This window comes from Carettochelys insculpta, chromosome 4 (genome assembly GCF_033958435.1).
Source record: "Carettochelys insculpta isolate YL-2023 chromosome 4, ASM3395843v1, whole genome shotgun sequence".
Taxonomy (NCBI): domain Eukaryota; kingdom Metazoa; phylum Chordata; order Testudines; family Carettochelyidae; genus Carettochelys; species Carettochelys insculpta.
The window spans coordinates 52171385-52191608 of NC_134140.1; the positions used below are offsets into that span (position 1 = coordinate 52171385).

General features: G+C 42.2%; 1 protein-coding gene across 1 annotated transcript in view; it reads right to left on the reverse strand.

Annotated features, from left to right (window-relative positions):
- The window catches only part of DLC1 (DLC1 Rho GTPase activating protein), a 354065-nt gene that overhangs the window by 253978 nt on the left and 79863 nt on the right, over window positions 1-20224 (reverse strand). Inside the window, exons 3-4 of the mRNA XM_074992829.1 lie at window positions 9878-10027; window positions 148-288 (exon numbers count right to left, since the gene is read on the reverse strand). Of these exons, the coding sequence (XP_074848930.1) occupies window positions 148-288; window positions 9878-10027 (291 nt within the window). The remainder of the gene's footprint in view (window positions 1-147; window positions 289-9877; window positions 10028-20224) is intronic.

The window sequence follows — 20224 nt, forward strand, 5'->3', positions numbered from 1 at the left end:
AGAGAAACCTATGAAAACATCAACCCTTTCAATACATTGCTAAGGGACTGTATACTGCTCTACAGCCTGGATAGCATGTCACACATCAACTTTATCTGTTCTGCCCAATAATTAGGACATATAAGATTGGTATTACACCAAACTCACCCCAGCCTTGGGTTTAGCTCCAGAGCCGGCCATTGGACATGGAGATGTTAGGTCAGAAGCATGGATATCAGGAGACAAATGTGTTTGGGAATGGCTTATTGAAGCAACGGCTGCTCCACTTTCAGAGGCAGATTCCAAATCCTGTCAAAAACAATACAAATCTCTTTAACACATGTTAATATGGAACTGTTTAATTCAAGTTATTATATAATTTAAAATTTCTGTATTTCTACTAAATGACAAAGTTTGAACATAATATACTTTTAATTCTGTAAGGTAACAGCAAACATCCCCTTGTATTCTCTCCTCCCCATATGCACACTCTAGCTTTTCTTCTGCATGAAGGTGGTTTGCATTAGCTGCTGTTCTGAAAATATAAATCACCACTAACATCAAAGTCATTACTTCCCTAAATGGTAGGGCATAGAGTTTAAAAAAAAAAAAAAGAACGAAAGGAAGGAAAAACAACACACACACACACACACATCTAAGAGTTCCAGAAGTCTGGCATTATTTTCTTATGTTCAGTGTTTCTTGAGTGTGTCTTGGGTTTTGCTCCCCCCCACCCCTCCTGTCTCTGGAAGCATTTGCAAGCTCAGTGAACATATGTTAATCGTTATACAGCTGAGGTGACATCATCATTTAGCAGTTGTGTGCAATTCAAGGGCACTGCTTCTTATTTTGGAATTAAATTAGTACGGGATGCATTTGCCAAAGCTCGTCTTTGGTTAAGTTGATTTAAATTTTTTAGGCCAAGGGTTAAATTCACAATTTAAGAAGGTAACAGAAATAGTGTATTGAGGAAATAAACACCTTTTAAAACTTCCAGACAACATCTAATTGAGACAAGGTAGGCATGATCATGACTTTGGAAATTAGATGTTTATAGTTTACCCAATACTCACAAGCATCAAAGTTCCTAGAAAATCAGCGATTACACATAAACAGCATTAGAATAATGTGAATAATCTGCGATTCTACCCTTTGAGGTGTGTTGCCTCCTACTAAAGGCTCAGATAGGGCTTCTCGCTCTGAAGGCAAGCATTGTCACTGTACGTCTCGTAAAGTTATTTACTGTTTTTCTACACACATGTACTGGCAAGTTAATTTCATAAATAAGAGTTAGTTAGTAACTAACTGCAGAATCAAGCTTTCAGTCACCTAAGAAAAAAAGGGGCTGCACTACACTATGCTATACTTGGATGTGTACCGTAACGTGTTTTGCACATTCACAGCGTTTTTCCTCCCTGGGCTTTATTTCCAGCTCACCCTCCCAAGAGTCCATCTCCAACCAGATGTGATGCACAGGTGTTGCAAGAAGACCACATGCACTCCTGCTTCCGCCCTGGGGCTCGCCATTAGTGCAGCCCAGGAAGAAGAGGGCAGTGGTGGAGCCAGGGAGGGACACCTCGCTAGTGCACCCCCTGGAATCCCTGCACTAGTTGCTTCTGTCTCCAGCCTATTCTCTTTTCATACTTGTTCCATGGTTTCACTCTCTAAGACATCTGCCTGAGACTTCCTGCTCTCCCACACCACTTCTTCAAGAGTCACAAATAATATTGTAATTGCCCACAGGTGGACTTGAACCTGGGACCTCTGGAGGTTAATGCAAGAACCTCTACAGTTGGAGCTAAAAGCCACCTGGGTCTCAGTTAAGCCTGTAGAGGAAATTCATTCTCTCTCTCTGTAAATGGTCTAGGTGCCACTACATGGAACCTTGAACCATACCCAGTAGGTGTGTAGGTTACATACTTCCCTGAGCTGAGGAAGCATGTCACGAGTTTCAGAGATCCAGCTGAAATCCCAAACAAGCCCTCACTTGTAACTGCTGAGAGGCTAGCTTGAACCTGGGACCTCTGGAGCTTAGTGCCAGAGCCTCAACAGTGTAAACTAAAACACCAGCTGCTTCTCAGCTAAGGCTATAAAGGAGATTCATTCTTTCTCTGTGTTTGTGGTCTGGATGCCACTAATGGGACAGGGAACGACACTCTTAGCTGTGTGGGTTATAATATCTCCTATGAGAAGGCTCCCTACCAGCAAGAACTGCCCCTACTTAGGGAATTTCTCTCTAGGACCAATATCTTGCTTCGGGGCTCAACTTCCCAGAGGTCTCCATTCAGGCCAGCTGTTAAAGGGCTTATAGTGTTTCACACCTGTGAGATACAACCTCTACTGTTAACCATCCTGTTCCCAGTTCATCTGCTCTGTTTTAGGCTGGCTCTTCTCCTTGTTCCTAGGAGCTGCTCTTCAAGCCTTAAACAGGGATTCCCCATCTTTTACTGAGCCTAACCAGCAACCTCCTTCCAGTCTGTTCTTCCCCTTACCTCTCTGTTTCATCTATCCTCAGCTGCTCCTGTTTCCTTCCATTCCTCCTCAGGAAGCTCTAACCCACCCTTTTCTGTTTCTCCAGGCAACTCTCACTTGCCTTTCCTCCTGACTGCCACCCTTGCTCAGCCTAAGTCTATTTATATAACCCAGATGCCTCCTCTTAAGCCCAGTTGGGAAGCAGTTGATGAACCTCAGGTGCACTGAACCCTTCTCCCTTTTAAAGGGGTCAGTCATCCTGACTAATGTGTGCATTCTGGGTTTCATGTCTGTCAATGCATAATTATTTTCAGGTACCAGAAGGTGCACTGCTAGAGAGCTTGATGCAAAGCAATACCAGAACGAGCTGCTGCAAAGCTCACTAGGTGCTCCCACTCCTGCACATTCTTTCCATGGCTAGCAAAAGTATAAAACATTGCCATTTTGTGCTTGTTATATGCTGCCTTCCAACAGACTTTCCTTGAAGGACACACAGAATTATTATAGAATAGTAGAAAGCAAAGCAGGTTTATATATATTATAGATTTTAAACCCACTACAATGCGAACCACTGAGATCTGTGGAACATTAAGGGCCACTTTTTTCCATTTGACATGCAAGTTCCAGGCTAAGAGAAATCTGTGAGAGTTACATATCTGATATCTCAGCACACAAATTGCCCCTAAAAATTAAAATAAAAATAAAACAGTTTTAAAAGGTTATGAAAATAAGAGGCAACATTGGCCTTTAACAGGTACATTATTCTCATCTCATTTGATAACTTGGTTTTATATTAACCTTTACTACTTCTTCCCACCTATTGCACAGATATTTGCTTTTTCTAATTTTTTGTCGAGTCATGGTAGTTTGCTATGTTTTCCTCACATCCAACCTCTGTGTTCCTTCAGCTCATAGAAATAATCCTGCTTCATAACATTGTGTCAGTTCTGTTCCTAAGGCAATTCAAGAAGGATGTAGCTAAACTCAAGAGGGTTCTGAGAAGAGCCATGGAAATGATTACAGGGTTAGAACACCTGCCTCGTAGTGGCTGACTGAAAGAACAAAATCTGCTTAGTTTACCAAAGAAAGATTAGTTCACAAGCCTCTTCCTGAGGAGCATCTATTTAATAGTGGATTCTTCAACCTAATTGATAAAGTTATAACATTATCCAATATCTGGAAGTTAAAACTGGACAAATTCAGAATGGAAATAAGATGTAAATGTTTAAAAATGAAGGTAATTAATGAATGGAACAATTTATCAAATATTATAATGGACTTTTCTTCACTATACAGGAAATCAGACTACATGATAAGAATGAATAACCAGCAGTCCTGTAGCATCTTAGTCTGGGTCTAGATTACAGGGATTTGTCAACAAAAGTTTTCGTTGGAAGATATCTTCCGACAAAACTTCTGTTGACAGATAACATCCAGATGGGCAGTGGGGATGGCGGCCATGGGTGGCTAGGCCATCATGTCTGGCAAGATGCTAGTGGTGGCATCAAAGTGGGACATGAGTTGGTCCAAGGACCATGACTGCCACTCCATGTCGTTCCAGAGCTGCCACTCCATGATCTTGGTCATCCTCCAGAGGGCGGCACTGTGGTCCCATTGGACATCCTCCTGGATGTGCCTCTGGTGCCTCCAGCTGTGGGCTTACCCTACTGGGGAGGTGGGGTGGGCTCAGCCCTTGGATGGTGTAGGTCCAGCTGTAAGGAAGACAAGGAGGAGAGACAGCGAGTCATTCCATGCAATGCAGCTCCTAGGGCCCTGCCTCCCATGGTGAGCAGCAACCAACACCACGCAGGCCAGGAAATGAGAATGTCCTGGCAGCAAAGCCATGTGTGGCTTGCACAATGGGCCCTGCCACACAGGGGCTCCATGGTGCCTCTGGGACCGGGCTGACTGCAGCAACCTCCCTGCCCTGCTTGACAGGCTAGCAACCAAAGGGGGTGTCTGGCCACAGCGGGGTCCCCTCATGGGTGGAATTTGATCCGGGAGCAGCCTGGCCTTTCCTGGCGCCCCCCGCACACCTGCAGCTTGCAGTGCTGTCTGCAGGAGGAGGTGCTGCCTCTCACCTCCAGGGTTGTCCATGTGTCGGGAGCCACACTCCTCGGTATGTTGGGGATCAGGTGGGAGCCCTTCTGGCTAGCCCACTTCCAGCCATGGGATGAGCTGGCAAGACCCACCCCCCCGAGCGGCTCTTCTGACCTCCTGTGAGGCTGGCGGCAGCCTGGCATCTGTACCCAGGGGCTGTCTGCTCCGTCCAGGTGACGCACACTACCCTGCACATTGGTCCATGTACTGGGACCACAGCATGAGGTCTTGCCCAAGCCAGCTGCACACCACTCACAGCACACCACATCTGCACCTGCCTCCCATGCCCTGGGGTGTGTGAGGCATGGGGTACCTACTGGAGGGACCTGTGCCCAGAACCAATGAAGCCTGTGAGGTGGCCTAGCTGGCAGGGATGAACTCCATCACAGTGAAGAGGCTGCTGCTGTCCTCCAATGCTGTGTCTGGCTCTGGCTTTGGCAAGGCTTGGGGCTTGGAGCCCTCCTCCTGCTGATGGTGTTCCGACTGCGGTGGTCAGGCCCTTGCTGCACTGTGGCAGGTCTTGTGTCACCTCCCCAGGATGTCATGAAGCTCCCAGTAATAGGGGCAGGTGGAGGGTCTTGCCCAGAGCATCAGGCGGTGGCCATCCAGATGCAGATGGGGGCATTGTGATGCTTTGCTTTGGGGTTCTACAGGGTCTCCTCCTTCCCCCACAGTTCAACAAGACCTGGACCTTGGTCCCAGTCCAGAAGGGGGCCCACCACTTCGAGCCTGGAGTGGCTCTTGGGACTCCTCTGACTGGTCCCTCAGGGGCCCAGAAGGGTCACCGGGTGCCTGCTGCTTGGCAATCTGTAGAGTTTTCAGCTTCGGTGTGGCTGTGAGGACGTGGTGTACTGTAGCCTATAGCCCTGCTGCTCCCACATTCTCAGCTTCATGCCACAGGATTTCCCAGTTTCCCATAGGCTTTAAGAATGGTCGGAGGCAAGGACCATGGACAGAGTGTCCTCTGGGGCACTTGCGTGGTACCCTGGAGGCCTGGTCTATTGACAGAAGGCCCCCAAGAACATCCAGACCCACGTTTTGTCTACAGAGTTCTGTCAACCAGGATTGCCACCCACAGAAATTTCATGTATGGACAAAATGAGAAAAATTTATGGACAGACAAATTTTTTTTCGGACATGATTTTTATATTACGTTAAGATGACATGAATGGCCAAAAGTGAAAAGTAATCACTGTGATTCATACATCACAAGAACAATATGCTATTTAATTCACTTTCATTTAGTCAGTCATGTTGCCAACGTGCTGAGGCTAACTCGGTAGGATAATGTAGATGATACCATCACATGCATCACGTGATTCAAGTTACGTCCCCTCAACCATTGAGCTAAATAAACAACTAAAACATTCAATTTCCACTGCTTTGCAGTAAAATAGCTGAAGCAGCACAGAAGAAAGTTAATTGCTACAGAATAATTGCTGTTTTTTGAAATTTTATTGCACTTCTATGAAATTTACAGGCACCTTAATTGTTTTACAAACACATTCACTTTCAGCTAATTTTTTAGGGACTGCCTGTAAATTTTCTCATGATTGGCAACAGAGGCATTCTTCCTCATGAGGAGTGGGGTACAGCTGTTGAAAAAAATGCTGTGTTCTGTTGACTTACTGTCAACTGAACACACTTGGGAATCTGGGTGCTCTCCAGGTTTTGTTGACACAATGGCCATTCAGACATAGCCTTAGTGACCAACACGTTTATTAGGTCATGATTTTTGTGGGTAAGACCCACTTCTTTAGAGGAACAATGGAGTAGAAACATATGATCTATGATCTATATAGCAGGAAGTGGTGGGGATGGAGGGCTGGAAAAAAAGGTACCTGTAATTAACAGTAGCAGTTGATTAAACAAATAAAGTAGGATGTGTCCCATTCCTGCAAAGATCAAAGGTGGGGAAATTGCCTTTGTAATGCTTAAGATAGCTGAGATCTTTGTTCTGGCCTAGTTTAAATGTGTAAAATTTGTAGATGAATTCCAATTCAGATGTCTATTCCAGTTCAGATGTCTCTCTCTGAAATCTTGTGCAGGAGGAACATACCCCATACTTCTCTCAGTAACAACTAATTAGAACTTCAGTGAATCTGCACACATGTAACTTTGTAGTTAAACTTTGAAGGAAGCCACTACTCCATTCCTGGGAATGGAGTAGTGACTTCAAAGTTAGCCTCCTTTACTTCAAAGTAAGGAAAACTGTTTCTAGAGGCTCTTTGGGCGACTTTGAAGTAGCCCCTTACTTCAAAGTTAACTTCGAAGTAAGTTTGTAGTGTAGACGCAGCCCTTACCTTGACATGGACTTTTATTTCTGTTTCTTTTAGCTCAAACATGACTTATTAATATCCTTTAAATTTTCCATACAGCTAAAACGCCTTAAAATACATGAGCTATCAGTATTTAAAGGGAATAGATTTTTTTGTCATTTCCCTGTTACCAAACTAACTAATTTCAAAGGGAGTTTTGGATTCAGTGTAGATTCCATTATTGTCAATGGAATTTTCTTCCAATTTCTGCATGGGAAGAGGGATTGGGGGCCATGACTGCATGGAGTGAGTCTGCACAAAAGCTCATTTCCTGCTTCAATCCCACTTTTCTATGATTTAAATGTAATTTAGTGAATGCACAAACTCTGGGCAGGTCCTTTGCACAGGGATGAACTGCACCATTGAGCATAAGTGAATGTGAGAATAGTCCCTATACAATTTGAAGATTTGAGTGCAATGTAAGTTCAACAAGAAAAATAGAACTAAAAATAAAACATCAAGAGACCACATCAATACCACCCTGTACCGTAAACCCACTGACTGCTTCGCCTACCTTCATGCCTCCAGCTTCCATCCCAGACACACCACATGATCCATTGTCTACAGCCAAGCACTAAGATATAACCGCATTTGCTCCAACCCCTCCGACAGAGACAAACACTTACAGGATCTCGACCAAGCAGTCTTGAAACTGCAATACCCACCTGAGGAAGTGAAAAAACAGATCAACAGAGCCAGACGTGTGCCATGAAGCCTCTTACTACAGGACAAGCCAAAGAGAGAAACCAACAGAACACCACTAGCCATCACCTACAGTCCTCAGCTAAAACCTCTACAGCGCATCATCAGGGATTTACAAGCCATCCTGGACAATGATCCCACACTTTCACAGGCCTTGGGAGGCAGACCAGTCCTTGCCCACAGACAACCTGCCAACCTGAAGCAAATCCTAACCAGCAACTATACACTGCACAACAGTCACTCTAACTCAGGGACCCATCCATGCAACAAACCTCGCTGCCAGCTCTGCCCACATATCTACACCGGCAACACCATTACAGGACCTAACCAGATCAGCCACACCATCGTGGGTTCATTCAGCTGCACATCTACCAGTATAATTTATGCCATCATGTGCCAGCAATGCCCCTCTGCTATATACATCGGACAAACTGGACAGTCTCTACATAAAAGAATAAACGCACACAAATCAGATATCAGAAATGGCAACATACAAAAATCCATAGGAGAGCACTTCAATCTCCCAGGCCACACAGTAGCAGACTTAAAAGTAGCTATCCTACAGCAAAGAAATTTCAGGACCAGACTCCAAAGAGAAATTTCTGAGCTACAATTTATCTGCAAGTTTGACGCCCTCAGCTCAGCCTTAAACAAAGATAGTGAATGGCTGGCTAAATACAAAAGCAGCTTCCCCTCCCTTGGTGTTCACACCTCCAGATCAACTGCTGGTAGTAAGCCTCACCCTTGCTGACTGAGCTAACCTTGTTATCCCCACCCTTGCTCTGGCTTATTTACACCTGGCCCTGCAGATTTCCAAGACCAGCATCGGATGAAATGAGTCTGTGCTCACAAAAGCTCATGCTCAAAACTTTTCTGTTAGTCTATAAGGTGCCACAGGACACTTTGTTCCTGTTAAATCTTCAAAATTCTCTTATGCCAGCTCTTTGAAACCATCTCTTTGAAAGATTTCAGATATACAGTATAGGAGCTGTGTGGTTCTGTGTTGTACTGTCTCTTTCAGTTTGAATTTAGTTTCTTCTAAGAACAAGTTTAAATCCCCCAATGAGCATCTCAATAAGCATTATTACTGTTTTAAATACTGAACGTTCTGGCTTGCCACTTTTGAGAGCTATGCAAATATTTTGTAGAGTAACAAAATAATCTTTCATGGGACAGACCCACTTCTTCAGACCATAGCCATTCCAAAACAGACTGGGTCTGTCCCACAAAAGCTCGCCACCTAATAAATTATTTTGTTAGTCTTCAGAGTGCTACTGCATTGCTTTTTTGTTTTGATAGAATATAGACTAACACGGCTAGCTCTCTGTTACTATGCAAATATTTGAGAAACCTCTGTATTTTAAAGGACTTAGCTGTGATATGCTATCAAACTTTTTGCCACTGCTTTGTATCAGTAACAGAATGCAAACATGAGTTGTGTGATATTACTAAGTACATGGCTTTTCAACTGGCCAAGATGTTAAGATTCAGGTAAAAATAAATCATTTTTCTCCTACACATTATCAGCTGGACTGTACGGAAATAATGAAGATGAAGATGAGTTCATTAGAAAAAAAAGCTCCCATCCAAACACTGGACAAAATAAACTGGTTTCTTTAAAATTGGCTATTGAAAAACAGCTAAAGCAGGGTTGGTTAAAATGAGCAAAAAACAAAACCAACAAAAACCAAAAACCAAAAACCGGCATTATACCAAGCCTCTTGAAAAGGTAGTAGTATTCTTCATACCTGCATGTTGAACCAAACCTTTTAAAATAACAATTTATTCATTAGTTTGTGAACTTCTGTATCCTTTTTCACTATGTCTTTTGCAAAGGATGCTCCAGCTAAATAATAAAGGGTGGATTTTGTCAGGATATTATTCTAACAGTGGAGGATTTCATAAGTGGCTTACAAGTGGCTCCCTGTCGAAAAAAAAAAAATCTGGACACCATATCTGGGAATAAAACAAATAGTTACTAATGTACGTTTTCAGCACCAGCTATTGCAAATCAAGTGGAATGTACATATATTCACAGACCAATATTACTGTGATTCTAACTCCACTCTAATTTGTCTTAGAGATAAGAGGTAATAGAAACAGCCTGACACTTTCTGAAATTTTGCTGTTCTCCCATTCTTTCATCTGGGATGTTTCATAATTCTCCCACACATCATCCCCTTTTCACAGAAAAGTGCAATCTGCAAATGGAAACCTGATCTCAGTACTGAGAGAAAGAGAAACGAATGAATAAATCAAAATACAACTAATAAGAATACAAAGAACGAGTTAGCAAACAGGCTCACAGGTATGTGCCTCCGTTTGTAAGTTGGGGTGCTGGATGGTGAAGAGCCTGTACTGAGAGCATTTTCAATATCCTGATCAAGCTGGTCCAGTTTCATAATTAGCAGCACCATGGAATCCAATCGTGACCGATCTCGATCTTCTTTCATTTCCTGAGGAACAGAACATACAATTACTGAATTTGAAAAGGCACTTCATGGAAAGAATAAAAAGCTCTCTGTTCTCTAATTTGACAAAAAGTTGTTGAATAATAGGCAGCAAACTCTCATTTTTTGAGGAGAAAAAATGTTTTGTGTCATCAATAGGCAGTTTGCTCAGAAAAGGTTGACTTACTGCCAGTTAAGCATTTCATGCACATATTTAATATACATCTTGTGCTGGAATATGTGAGGAAAGAATGTGTAAATTACTATTTGACATAAATGCACTGGGTAGGGATTTCTCCAAAAAATGACTAATCTCTCATTCAAAAGAGCTCTCTGAACTTATTTGCCTTTTCCAAAACCCTCCCCACAATAGTTAGTTAGTTTTATTTGAAGTAAGATTCTCTCTCCCTGTGATGAACAAAGAAAACTATGAACAAGTATGAGTGGCATATTTTTGAATCTGTTAGAAATGGGAAAGCCATTTTCAGCTATTGTTGACTGCCACATACCTTGACAGTGGCACCCATTAATGCTGCTGTACTTTAAGGACTTACCAGTGTATAAAGAAAAATGAAAACCAATTGTTTGAAGAGTTTTTGTCCTGGGTGTAAAATCTTGCTGTACATGAAATCTCCCTGACTTGTAATAAAATACAGGCTATATTTATAGATGCCTGCACAGAGGACAGGAAACTCCATATGCTTCCCATCTCAGAATCTCTCACACGTTCCCTTGTTGGGGGATGGAAAGGGAAGGGTAATAATTTCTCCTTTAAAAGAAGCTTTGTGAATGAACCCCCAAACCAACAGAGCCCCAGACCACACACAAACCTGGTGCTTCTGTACTTGTTTTGGATTCCACTGACTGGCATCGTAGGGCTGGATTAGGTCCTTTACTACTACGAAAAATATTATATGGATGATGCTCACCAAAGGTAAAAGGATTATGGTGTTAAAGAGCCTGAAGCTCTTGGAAAATGGGACTTATGTGGACATTCTCAACTACTGGAGATGGACTAAATGAGTGAATGTTTTGTTGGGCATTAGAGAAGCAGAAGTACAAACCAAATACAAATTCCTGTAGAATGTTAACTAGTTAAAGGGACAGCTGAGTAATGTATTCTCTGTGCTGCGTGAGCTGCCTGGGGAACATAAGGGCTTGTCTACATTTCAGTCAGGGTTGATCTTCCTGAGTTTGTTTTTGTGTGTCTGGCAGTTGACCCCTGTACTCCTCGCTGGCATGAAGAGTAAGGAAGGTTGACAGGAGAAACACTCCCATCAACCTTCCTTAGTGAAGACAGTCAAGTCAATTTCCCATACTTTGATTCTAGGTGTGCAATTGCTATAGCTAGAATTGTGTATCTGAAACCAACTCTCAGGTCTAGTGTAGACCTGCCCTCAGCAGAGTTTAGAGTGAACATGGTGTATATAGTTTCAGTGGGAAGCCACGTGACAAGCTGAGATTTTACGGTCTTTTAAAATGAGAAGACAAAGAAAGTTTCAAGTGAACCTTTGCAGCCAAAACCTCTGAATTTTTGTGAGTTGTCCTCTGTTGTGATTGGGGTTGTGCATAACTGGTGTTGCTATGGTAAAGCTGATTCACTAGCCAAGCCTCCCACACCCAAAGAGTGGAGCACAGCTGCTATAGAAGTAGAACCATTCGATAGGACTTAGGAAATCCTGCATCTACAAGATCCCCTGATTTTTTAAAAATACATTTGTATTCCTTTTCCTTGGAGTCCTTGCACTGAAAACGTAGTCCAGGGTAAACAACCCCCAGCACGGGTTCCAAGAATGGCACAAGAGCTGATTTTCATTAGCACAAGAGGTGGGAACTCAACCCCACCCCTGCTCCCCTGTGCAGCCGGGAGCTTACTCACAGCCATGCTGCCTGTGGATTAACAAAAGAGCAGCTAATGCTACCAACCACCACCTTAATGGTGAAGCTCTGCATCTTAATTAATTTATTAACAAAGCTGTTGCAAGGAGGACTATTTGTGACTTTGAAAAGTATCACCCGTACTCAGTCCATACACAGAGGTCAAACGGTCAAATTTCAGCACTCTGCCCTGGAAAGGTTGCTAACCTCTGATGTGGACCGTCAAAGTAAAACAAATCACAAAACTTGACAGGACAAAGCAAATAAGCTGGAATTCTGCAGCAAGAGGTGAGAAGGGGTAGAGGTTGGAAGGGCATTAAATAACTTTCACACTCACACTGATTTTACATACAACTCAGATTTGGAATTTATCCCAAACAATCCTATCGCATATGCTCCACTGAATCCTTAGTCTGGCTCTTCGTGAAGTGGATTGGTAATACAGTACTGGAGAGGAATTACTTATAATTAATTTGAAACAAAGAATTATTATTGTTACAATAAGCATAATTATGATTACCTAGAAAGGATAATTAGGCTTGATGCAGGTACTGAGGGTTTGGGTCTAGGACCCTTTGGAAAGTTACAGGCTTGTAAGTAAGTCCTAAATTATTGCAGTACTTCTATGAATGGAGCCATAACAGCATCCTGGATGATGAATTTTTCAAAAAACAGAAGACTTTTCCATTTGTATTGCACTTCGGCATGACTCCCATATTGCTTTCTGTCACTTTAATAAAAGCCTTACAGTTATAACAAAACAAATTAAATATAACATAAAAATCAAAAAGCTATTCTTGATTTAGCATTCTAATAAGCTAGACTAATCCTCTAATAATATTTACTTAGTGTATGTTTAAACAATTTTAGCCTTGATATTATCAAATAAAGTTCCAAGACTTTTATGGCTTATTTGTCTTCTCTATATCTCCCTCATGAGTATCTACTGAGATTTAGTTACCAACTTGTGATTTTATCTGAAATTAGCAAGACACTAATAATCTGTTACTTTTCTTTTGAAGTGACAATATTTCTTTCCCCTCACCCACCTTCTTCCACATTTTTTTCAGTTGCAAATTATTTCCAAGATGATAGTTAATATTCCAGTATCTATCATCCTAGTACATTAAAAAGTGAGGGCTATGGAGTAAAGTTCTCAAAAGACAGTCGATGGCAGAATTAGGATTGTCTGCGTGCTTTCATTTGTCCCCCTTAGGTTTTTGCTTTTTGATACTGTCTATGCACATGACAAAATACTTCTCTTCCCACCCACTGGACGCTTGCCGTGAAAATCAGTTAAATTAATAATATGTTTTCTCTTGTTTAAATAAGTCATTTGGGGCATGGGTGCGGAAGGATAGTGGGGCAGTGGGTTCTGGCTTGTTTTTGGTCAGGGAACTCAGTTTAAAATGTGTTAAATTTGTCCGTACTCCAGAGCGGGAATAACTATCACACAATGTACTAAAACTTATCAGCTTTATCTTTGTTGGTGTTACCAAAAACTGTTAAAAAGAATTAAGAATAAGAGTAAACATGAGTAATATGGGCGAAAACATACTGTATTTATCCCCAAACTATTGGATATTTCACATACTCCCAAAACAAACATTGGAAACCTTGAAGCTTCAGAGATTTAGTTTCACTTAAAAGCAGTCCAAATATGTTGAAGCATGAAAAGGCACCCAAACAACACTAACTTCGCCATGTAGTGAAACCATGCGATAACCATACCAGTGTGACTAGGGCATTTCAGTGTGTGATCTCAGATTAGATTAAACCTATATTTGAACACGTTTTCTTTTCACCCCACAAAACAATTTACTCTGTGCAACTAAGGGATTACTTACTTGTGCATTCATGTATCATAGACTCACAGAACCCTAGGGGTGGAAGGGACCTCAGGAGGTCACTGAGTCCAATTCCCTGTCCAAAGCAGGATCAACCCTAACTAAGTCACCCCAGCCAGGGCTTTGTCAAGCTGGGACTTAAAAACCTCTAGGATGGATATTCCCCCACCTCTCTAGATAATGCATTCCAATGCTCCACCACCCTCCCAGGTTGTGGCTACACTGACCGTCCCTTTTGGAAGGGGCATGTAAATGCAGCCGTTCAAAAACGCTAATGAGGCATGGATCTAAATACCTTCACCTCATTAGCATACTCCACCGGGGTCTCGCTTTCAAAAGAGGCTGCTTTCGAAGTGCAAACAGCCATGTAGCCAGGGTTCCCTTGAAAGGACACTCCAATATTGAAAGCACCCAATTTTTGGGGGGAAGAAGGGTGCTTTCGAAATCAGGGTTTACTTTTGAGGGAACCCTGGCTACATGGCTGTTTGCATTTCAAAAGAAGACCCTTTTGAAAGCGAGATTCCATGAGAGTATGCTAATGAGGCACAATATATTTAAAACTTTGCCTTATTAGTATTTTCGAAGGGCTGCATTTACATGCCCCTTCCAAAAGGGATGGGCAGTGTAGCCAGAGGGCAAGTGAATAGATTTTCTTAATATCCAACCTACATCTCCCACTCTGTAACTTGAGACCATTGCTTCTTGTTCTGCCATCCATCACTACTAAGAACAGCTTCGCTCCATCCTCCTAGCTTAATGCAGTTGAATTTCTTTTACATGTAACCTTACGTTTAAATTTCTTGTGTTTACAATGCTTGGGTTTGAGATAACTGCAACATCCCTTCAATACATTTTCCCTTGATATGTGTTATCAACCCTAACTCAATCTTAATGAAGTTTTCTCCTGGGAATTTCCTTGGTTTTTCAAATTTCAAATTCCATGTGTAACAAAGTAAACATGAAACCCAAAGGTTATCATAGGATATTTCTGAATACTTGAGAATATTTAATACCAACCTTGATTTTTACTCTTATAGTTAGTTTATGAGTCTGCTAGGGAGCACCACAGATAGGTTTGCCCACTTTCTAATTGCAGAAATCCAAATGCCCTTGCCCAATCTTTCTCTATGAGGCTCCACCCCGACTCACGCCATCTCCCCTCCCTCTGTTGCTTGTGATCCTCCACCTTTGCTCAGTTTCAGTGGCCTGAATCAGAGGGTGGGTTGGGGAAGGAGAGATTGAAGGTTCCAGTGTCAGGGGTGTGTGTGAGGGGGACAGGCTCCCAGATGAGGCCAGAAACAAAGGGGTCTGGGTGCACAAGGGGACTCAGAGCTGGGGAAGGGCATGGGGGTGCAGGTGAGAAGAATGGGTTCTGGGTGGCACTTACCTCACGTGGCTTCTGGGAAGAAGTGCCATGTCCTTCTGGCTCCTAAGTAAAGAGGTGACCAGGAGACTCAGCAAACTGCTTCCATGTCCAGGCCCTGTCCTCAGAGCTCCCATTTGCTCTAATTTCTGGCCAATGGAAGCTATGGAGCTGATGCTTGGAGCAGGGGCAGCATGCAGAGCCCCTGAGGCCACCTCTTTACCTAGGAGCCAGAGGGACATGTCAGCTGCTTTCCAGGAGCCACATACAGTTGAGCTCGGAGCTTGCCTTTCCCTCCATGCTGCCAACCAGACTGCTAATGGCCCAGTCCCTTTTCGGTAGCCACCAGAGTCCCTTTTCAACAGGGTGTTCCATTGTAAAACTGAACACCAGGTAAAACTAGACACAAAGCAGAGAGAATTTAACCTGGATTTGCTAAAGTGGCTTTGCTTCCCTGGAGCAGAAAGTGAGAGCTGGAGTGTGTACTCTAGATTTCCTCTCTCTGCTGTGCCCACATTTACCCATATACAGATGTCCTTCTCTTTCTTGAATTACCTCTGAGCACACTTTCCCCTGAGTTTCACATTCCCTTGTGTGCCCCACATTTCTCTGTGCACTGTGGGAAGGGACCTTCTTTCCCTTGCCAGCCTCTGTGTTTGTCCCCTCTCCCCTCCAGAGCAAAAGGCCTCAGTTAAGGCATCCCCCCTCTGCTGCACCCAGGCAGTCAGCCTTCCCCTTAGCAGAGGTTTAAATTTGTTGTCTTCCCCTATGGTAATGAGCACAGCATTTCCTCCTGGAGATACTTGCTCCCCTGCTACCTCTAGCTTAACATGCACACAGGGGAGAGGGTGAGGATGTGGGTGTTCTCCCCTCTCCTCCCAACAGGGGTGGGTTTTAAAAGGTCTCAGGCAGATGCAGACCAGAGTGGAGGAATGTCCACTTCACATGTAAAATTTAAAACAACCAGGTTATTGTTACCGGCTCTTGAAATTTCACCATGAGTCCCATAATATTGAGCGTTCTTCTTGAAATCCAGCTACCAGAATCAAAAGATTGCATGGGAATCTCTTCAGGCCTTCATTAAGAAATAAAATGAGTTTCTAGCCCTCACAATTGCAGAACTCTGCCCCCACCCTCCACACACCAAACGAAGTGAAGGTAGTACACCCCAGAGACCCAAACCTGAACACAAAATAAAAATAATCCATTAGTGTTTTTTTGAAAACCCCATGATTTTTAAACAATCTCATTTTTGGGCTGACTCATGTTTTTTGGACACTTGCATTTGGGAATGCTGCTACCTTAATAATAGAACCTTGGGTGGTGCTTCCATAATAACACCTCAGATATTGTATATGTCAAGGATTTTATACCTCCCCACTAAGAATATGATGTTAGAACCCAAATACCAGACTAAATGGATCTTCATTCAGTTTTAGTAAGAAAACTGTTACTAAATTTTTCTCAAAATTCTCCCACAATGTTTTTTTTAAAAAAAGCTAATGCGATGGGAAATTTATAGCGAGCTGCTGAATATTGAAAATTAGTAAGTGAACAAATGCAATAGTTTGTTAAAATGCACAAATTGCACTTTGTTATTTTCTGTTCATAAGTGTAGTTGTGTTTGGATTAAAATATTCCAAAAAGAGCTAATGAAAGTAGATGAATAGGAAGCTGTAGAAGCTTTTTCAAAATTTATCATAAGACAGATCTTTATTTTAAAAATTGCTGTGTGGGAAATCCTGCATTTAACAAAAATATATATTTTAAGGCCATATTGTAAACTATAAAGTTTACACTTGCTTACCCCCAAACCAATATTTTTACACAAATGTACAAATTCCTAATTACATTTGTACACCTGAATCTACCACTAGCTAGTTAAACACCAATGAGAAAGCTTGAATGTACAAATTGGATACACTGAGTCAAAGATATAAAAAAGTCAAATCCTCTTGCTTTCTATAATGCTAGATGCCCACGGTTTCATTAAAGCAGCATTTCCCAAATGGTGTTCTACTGAACCACGGGGTTCCACAAACTGAAAACAAGGATTCAGCAAGAAAATTCCATTACAATAACTGACTCCTCTGCAGCTCCCTGCCCTGCTGCCGCTGAAACAGTAGAACTAAATTTAATTGGTTTAATGGCTGGTAGTGCAGTGGGAGGGATATGGCCATTAAACCAACTGGATTTAGTTCCATTGTTTCAACAGTGGCAGGGAGCTGCAGAGAGCCCCTCACTTGCCCACTACCCAAGTGGCCACACCCCGCCAGTAGGTGTGGCTTGGCTCATCCCTGCCAGCGGAACACATCCATGGAGGTGAGTGCATTTGGCTGACTGGCATAGGGTCCCCAGCCAGCACCATGGATGGGTTAGTCCTGAGGGCTGGTGTGGGGCTGAGGCAGGTTAATCCTGGGGATCGAGTGGGGGGATGGGTTTGGGGCTGACAGTGGTTAAGCCTGAGGATGAGGATAAGGCTTAGGGATGGGGGGGCGGATTTTGGGGCTGAGGCAGGTAAAGCCTGTAGATGGGGGATGGGTTTGGGGGCTGATGGGGGTAAAGCCTGGGAATGAGGTTCTGCAAAATTCTTTTGAGTTTAAAAGGTTTCAGTGGCCAAATAAAATTAGGAAAGACTGCATTAAAGAATAGGCCTTAGATTTTAGGGGCAGACTTACTGTAAGGTTGGCAAAACAAGCCTGCTCATCCAAAGAAGAAAGGGGCCATTTAGGAAAAGTGTTGGCTGAGTTTCTCTGTGTATCTTTGATCTGCAGCCAATTGGACTGAGCCTAAAACCTTACATTAGTGTTACACATTTCATATGACATTACATTCCTCACCCTTGTCTTTCATTGCTAAAAAATATGCTGTTCAAAAATAGAAAGGCATTAAATCTCTTTTCATAAACTGTGAAGGCATTCATCTGAACCAACAGCAAGAGCTAAGGATAATGTAATATATCCTGTTTCAGAACTATCTGTTGATTTTTTACAAGTAGTTATATAAATCAGATACATTTTTTAAAATCTCTTTGCACCACAATGTACAGCTAAGATAAACTTGGGTAAACGAAGCTTCTCTCTCACTGAAGATTATATCTCAGACTGCCATATTCGGGACATATTCTTCATCCTTTTAGGGGAGAAGAAATGGTATATGGATTCCAAAGGAGAACATTTCCACATTCTGAGAAAATGATAACATTGTCTGTGTTTTCTTCCACATAAAGGACTTCAGTCTAGATGTTAAACAGATCATAGCATTTTTCCTAGGAACAGCTTGAATCATCTAACTAAAAATATTTAAAAGCAAATTATTTCTGAAAAAATATTTCTGTAACTTATAAACTGATGCCCAAAAGACAATGAATTAAAAACAAACGATATTTGTTTCTGGGCCTACAGGTTTTTAATTCTCCTTATAGATATTTAGAATCCCTAACAATAATTCATCTAATTGAGTAGAGTTTACTGGATTCTTTTACAACAGTTTCTAAAACATTCTTTCAATATTCTGGTAAACTTTTGAGGAAATGATATCTGAGAAGGAGAAGAGTTAGAAAACACTTGCGTGAGGTACAATACAGTGAAGCACTGTCCTCTTTCAACAAAAGATAAAGGGTGTAATGAACAGATTCTCAGAGAAACTCACACAGGACATCTGACCTTTGGAAAAGTCATACTAGTCCACTGCTCCCAGGGATAGCAACTGAGATGTCGAACCATGTGGATTTTCACTGCTGCTGGAGAAGAGCATAATTTGGATAACGTCTGTTCCCTGTCCTGCTCTAGGAAACCACATGAAGTGTGAACGCCAAAGAGAACCCATTGGTAGTTTTCCTTAGGGTTCCAGGAAGGGGTGGGTGGGCAGGTGAAATACACTATTATTTCCACCTCTACTCCCCTGCTGGAGAGAATCAGTCAGGATAGCCTCTGCTGACCGAGCCTCTTAGCTTTTATCTAATTTTGTATTAAAAAACTTACTGATTTACAAATTTATCATCCTTTCGGTCTTGATGCACAAATCCCACTGTGGTTCCTCCCTTCTTTGGGGAGAGAGGTTTTGTCTAAAACTCAGAACAAGGTCATTCTCTCAATGTTTTATTTTTATTTGCATGTGTGAGCGCACATACATTGGCTCAGTCGGTTTTGATTTAGCTAGCCTGCACTTGATTGTGACCAAGCAAGAAATGTATGTCATCAAAACTGCACTAAGAAACATGCTATTTTAATAGCGGTACTTTGTAGCCTACAGGATAGTAAATCACTTAACCCACCCAGACAAAATAAATTAAGTTGCTCTTTAGTGAATTTAGTTTTTAGAATCACACTGAAATCAGTCATTATTGTGCCAAATCTCCATGACAAATACAATTCTGAGACATCATTGTTACATGTTACTGCAGCCTGGCAAACTGTAGCCAACAGCCACTTACAAAGCACAATACCACTGAAACAGAAAACCAAACCAAACTAGACTATTTATTAGCTAAGTTTGTGTTACTGTGGGCAGACATTCATGGAAAACATTGACCAAGCAGACTGATTATTTCAGTGCATTATACCTAGGAGAGATGAAATATTAATACAGATGAAGTGGGACAAAACAAAGACCAAAGTTAACATTGTGATTGGTACACCTTATCTCACACACAAGACAATTATCTTACATTTACTACATGTAACTTTCAGCATAATGGATCCTAAAAGACTTCAGAAAATCGTTCCACAAACTACAAATACTGGACCAGATTCTGGGCCCTAGTCTGTCCCAGGCTAGGAGACGTTCTGTCACTGCAGTCACCAGTCCTGACTCAGGAGAGTGTCAAAGGCACGGATTTAAAAAGTCACGCCATCTCTCAGCTGGTGAAATGGTGCATCTCAGAGTAGCCCCCTTGCCAGAGTTTGAAAAGGTGAGTAAAGGAAATTTTGACAACACCTTTGCAAGCAGCATGACGGCAGTTGAAAATTCAGAGAGGGCAAACTTTATCTGGCCATTTACTCTTCCCTATAAAAAGAAAACTCACTTTTCTCTGTTCCTATTCTGCCCTTTATTACTTTTTGATCCCACTCAACAATGCCATGTGTATAAAATCAGTTTGCAAATCATTACACT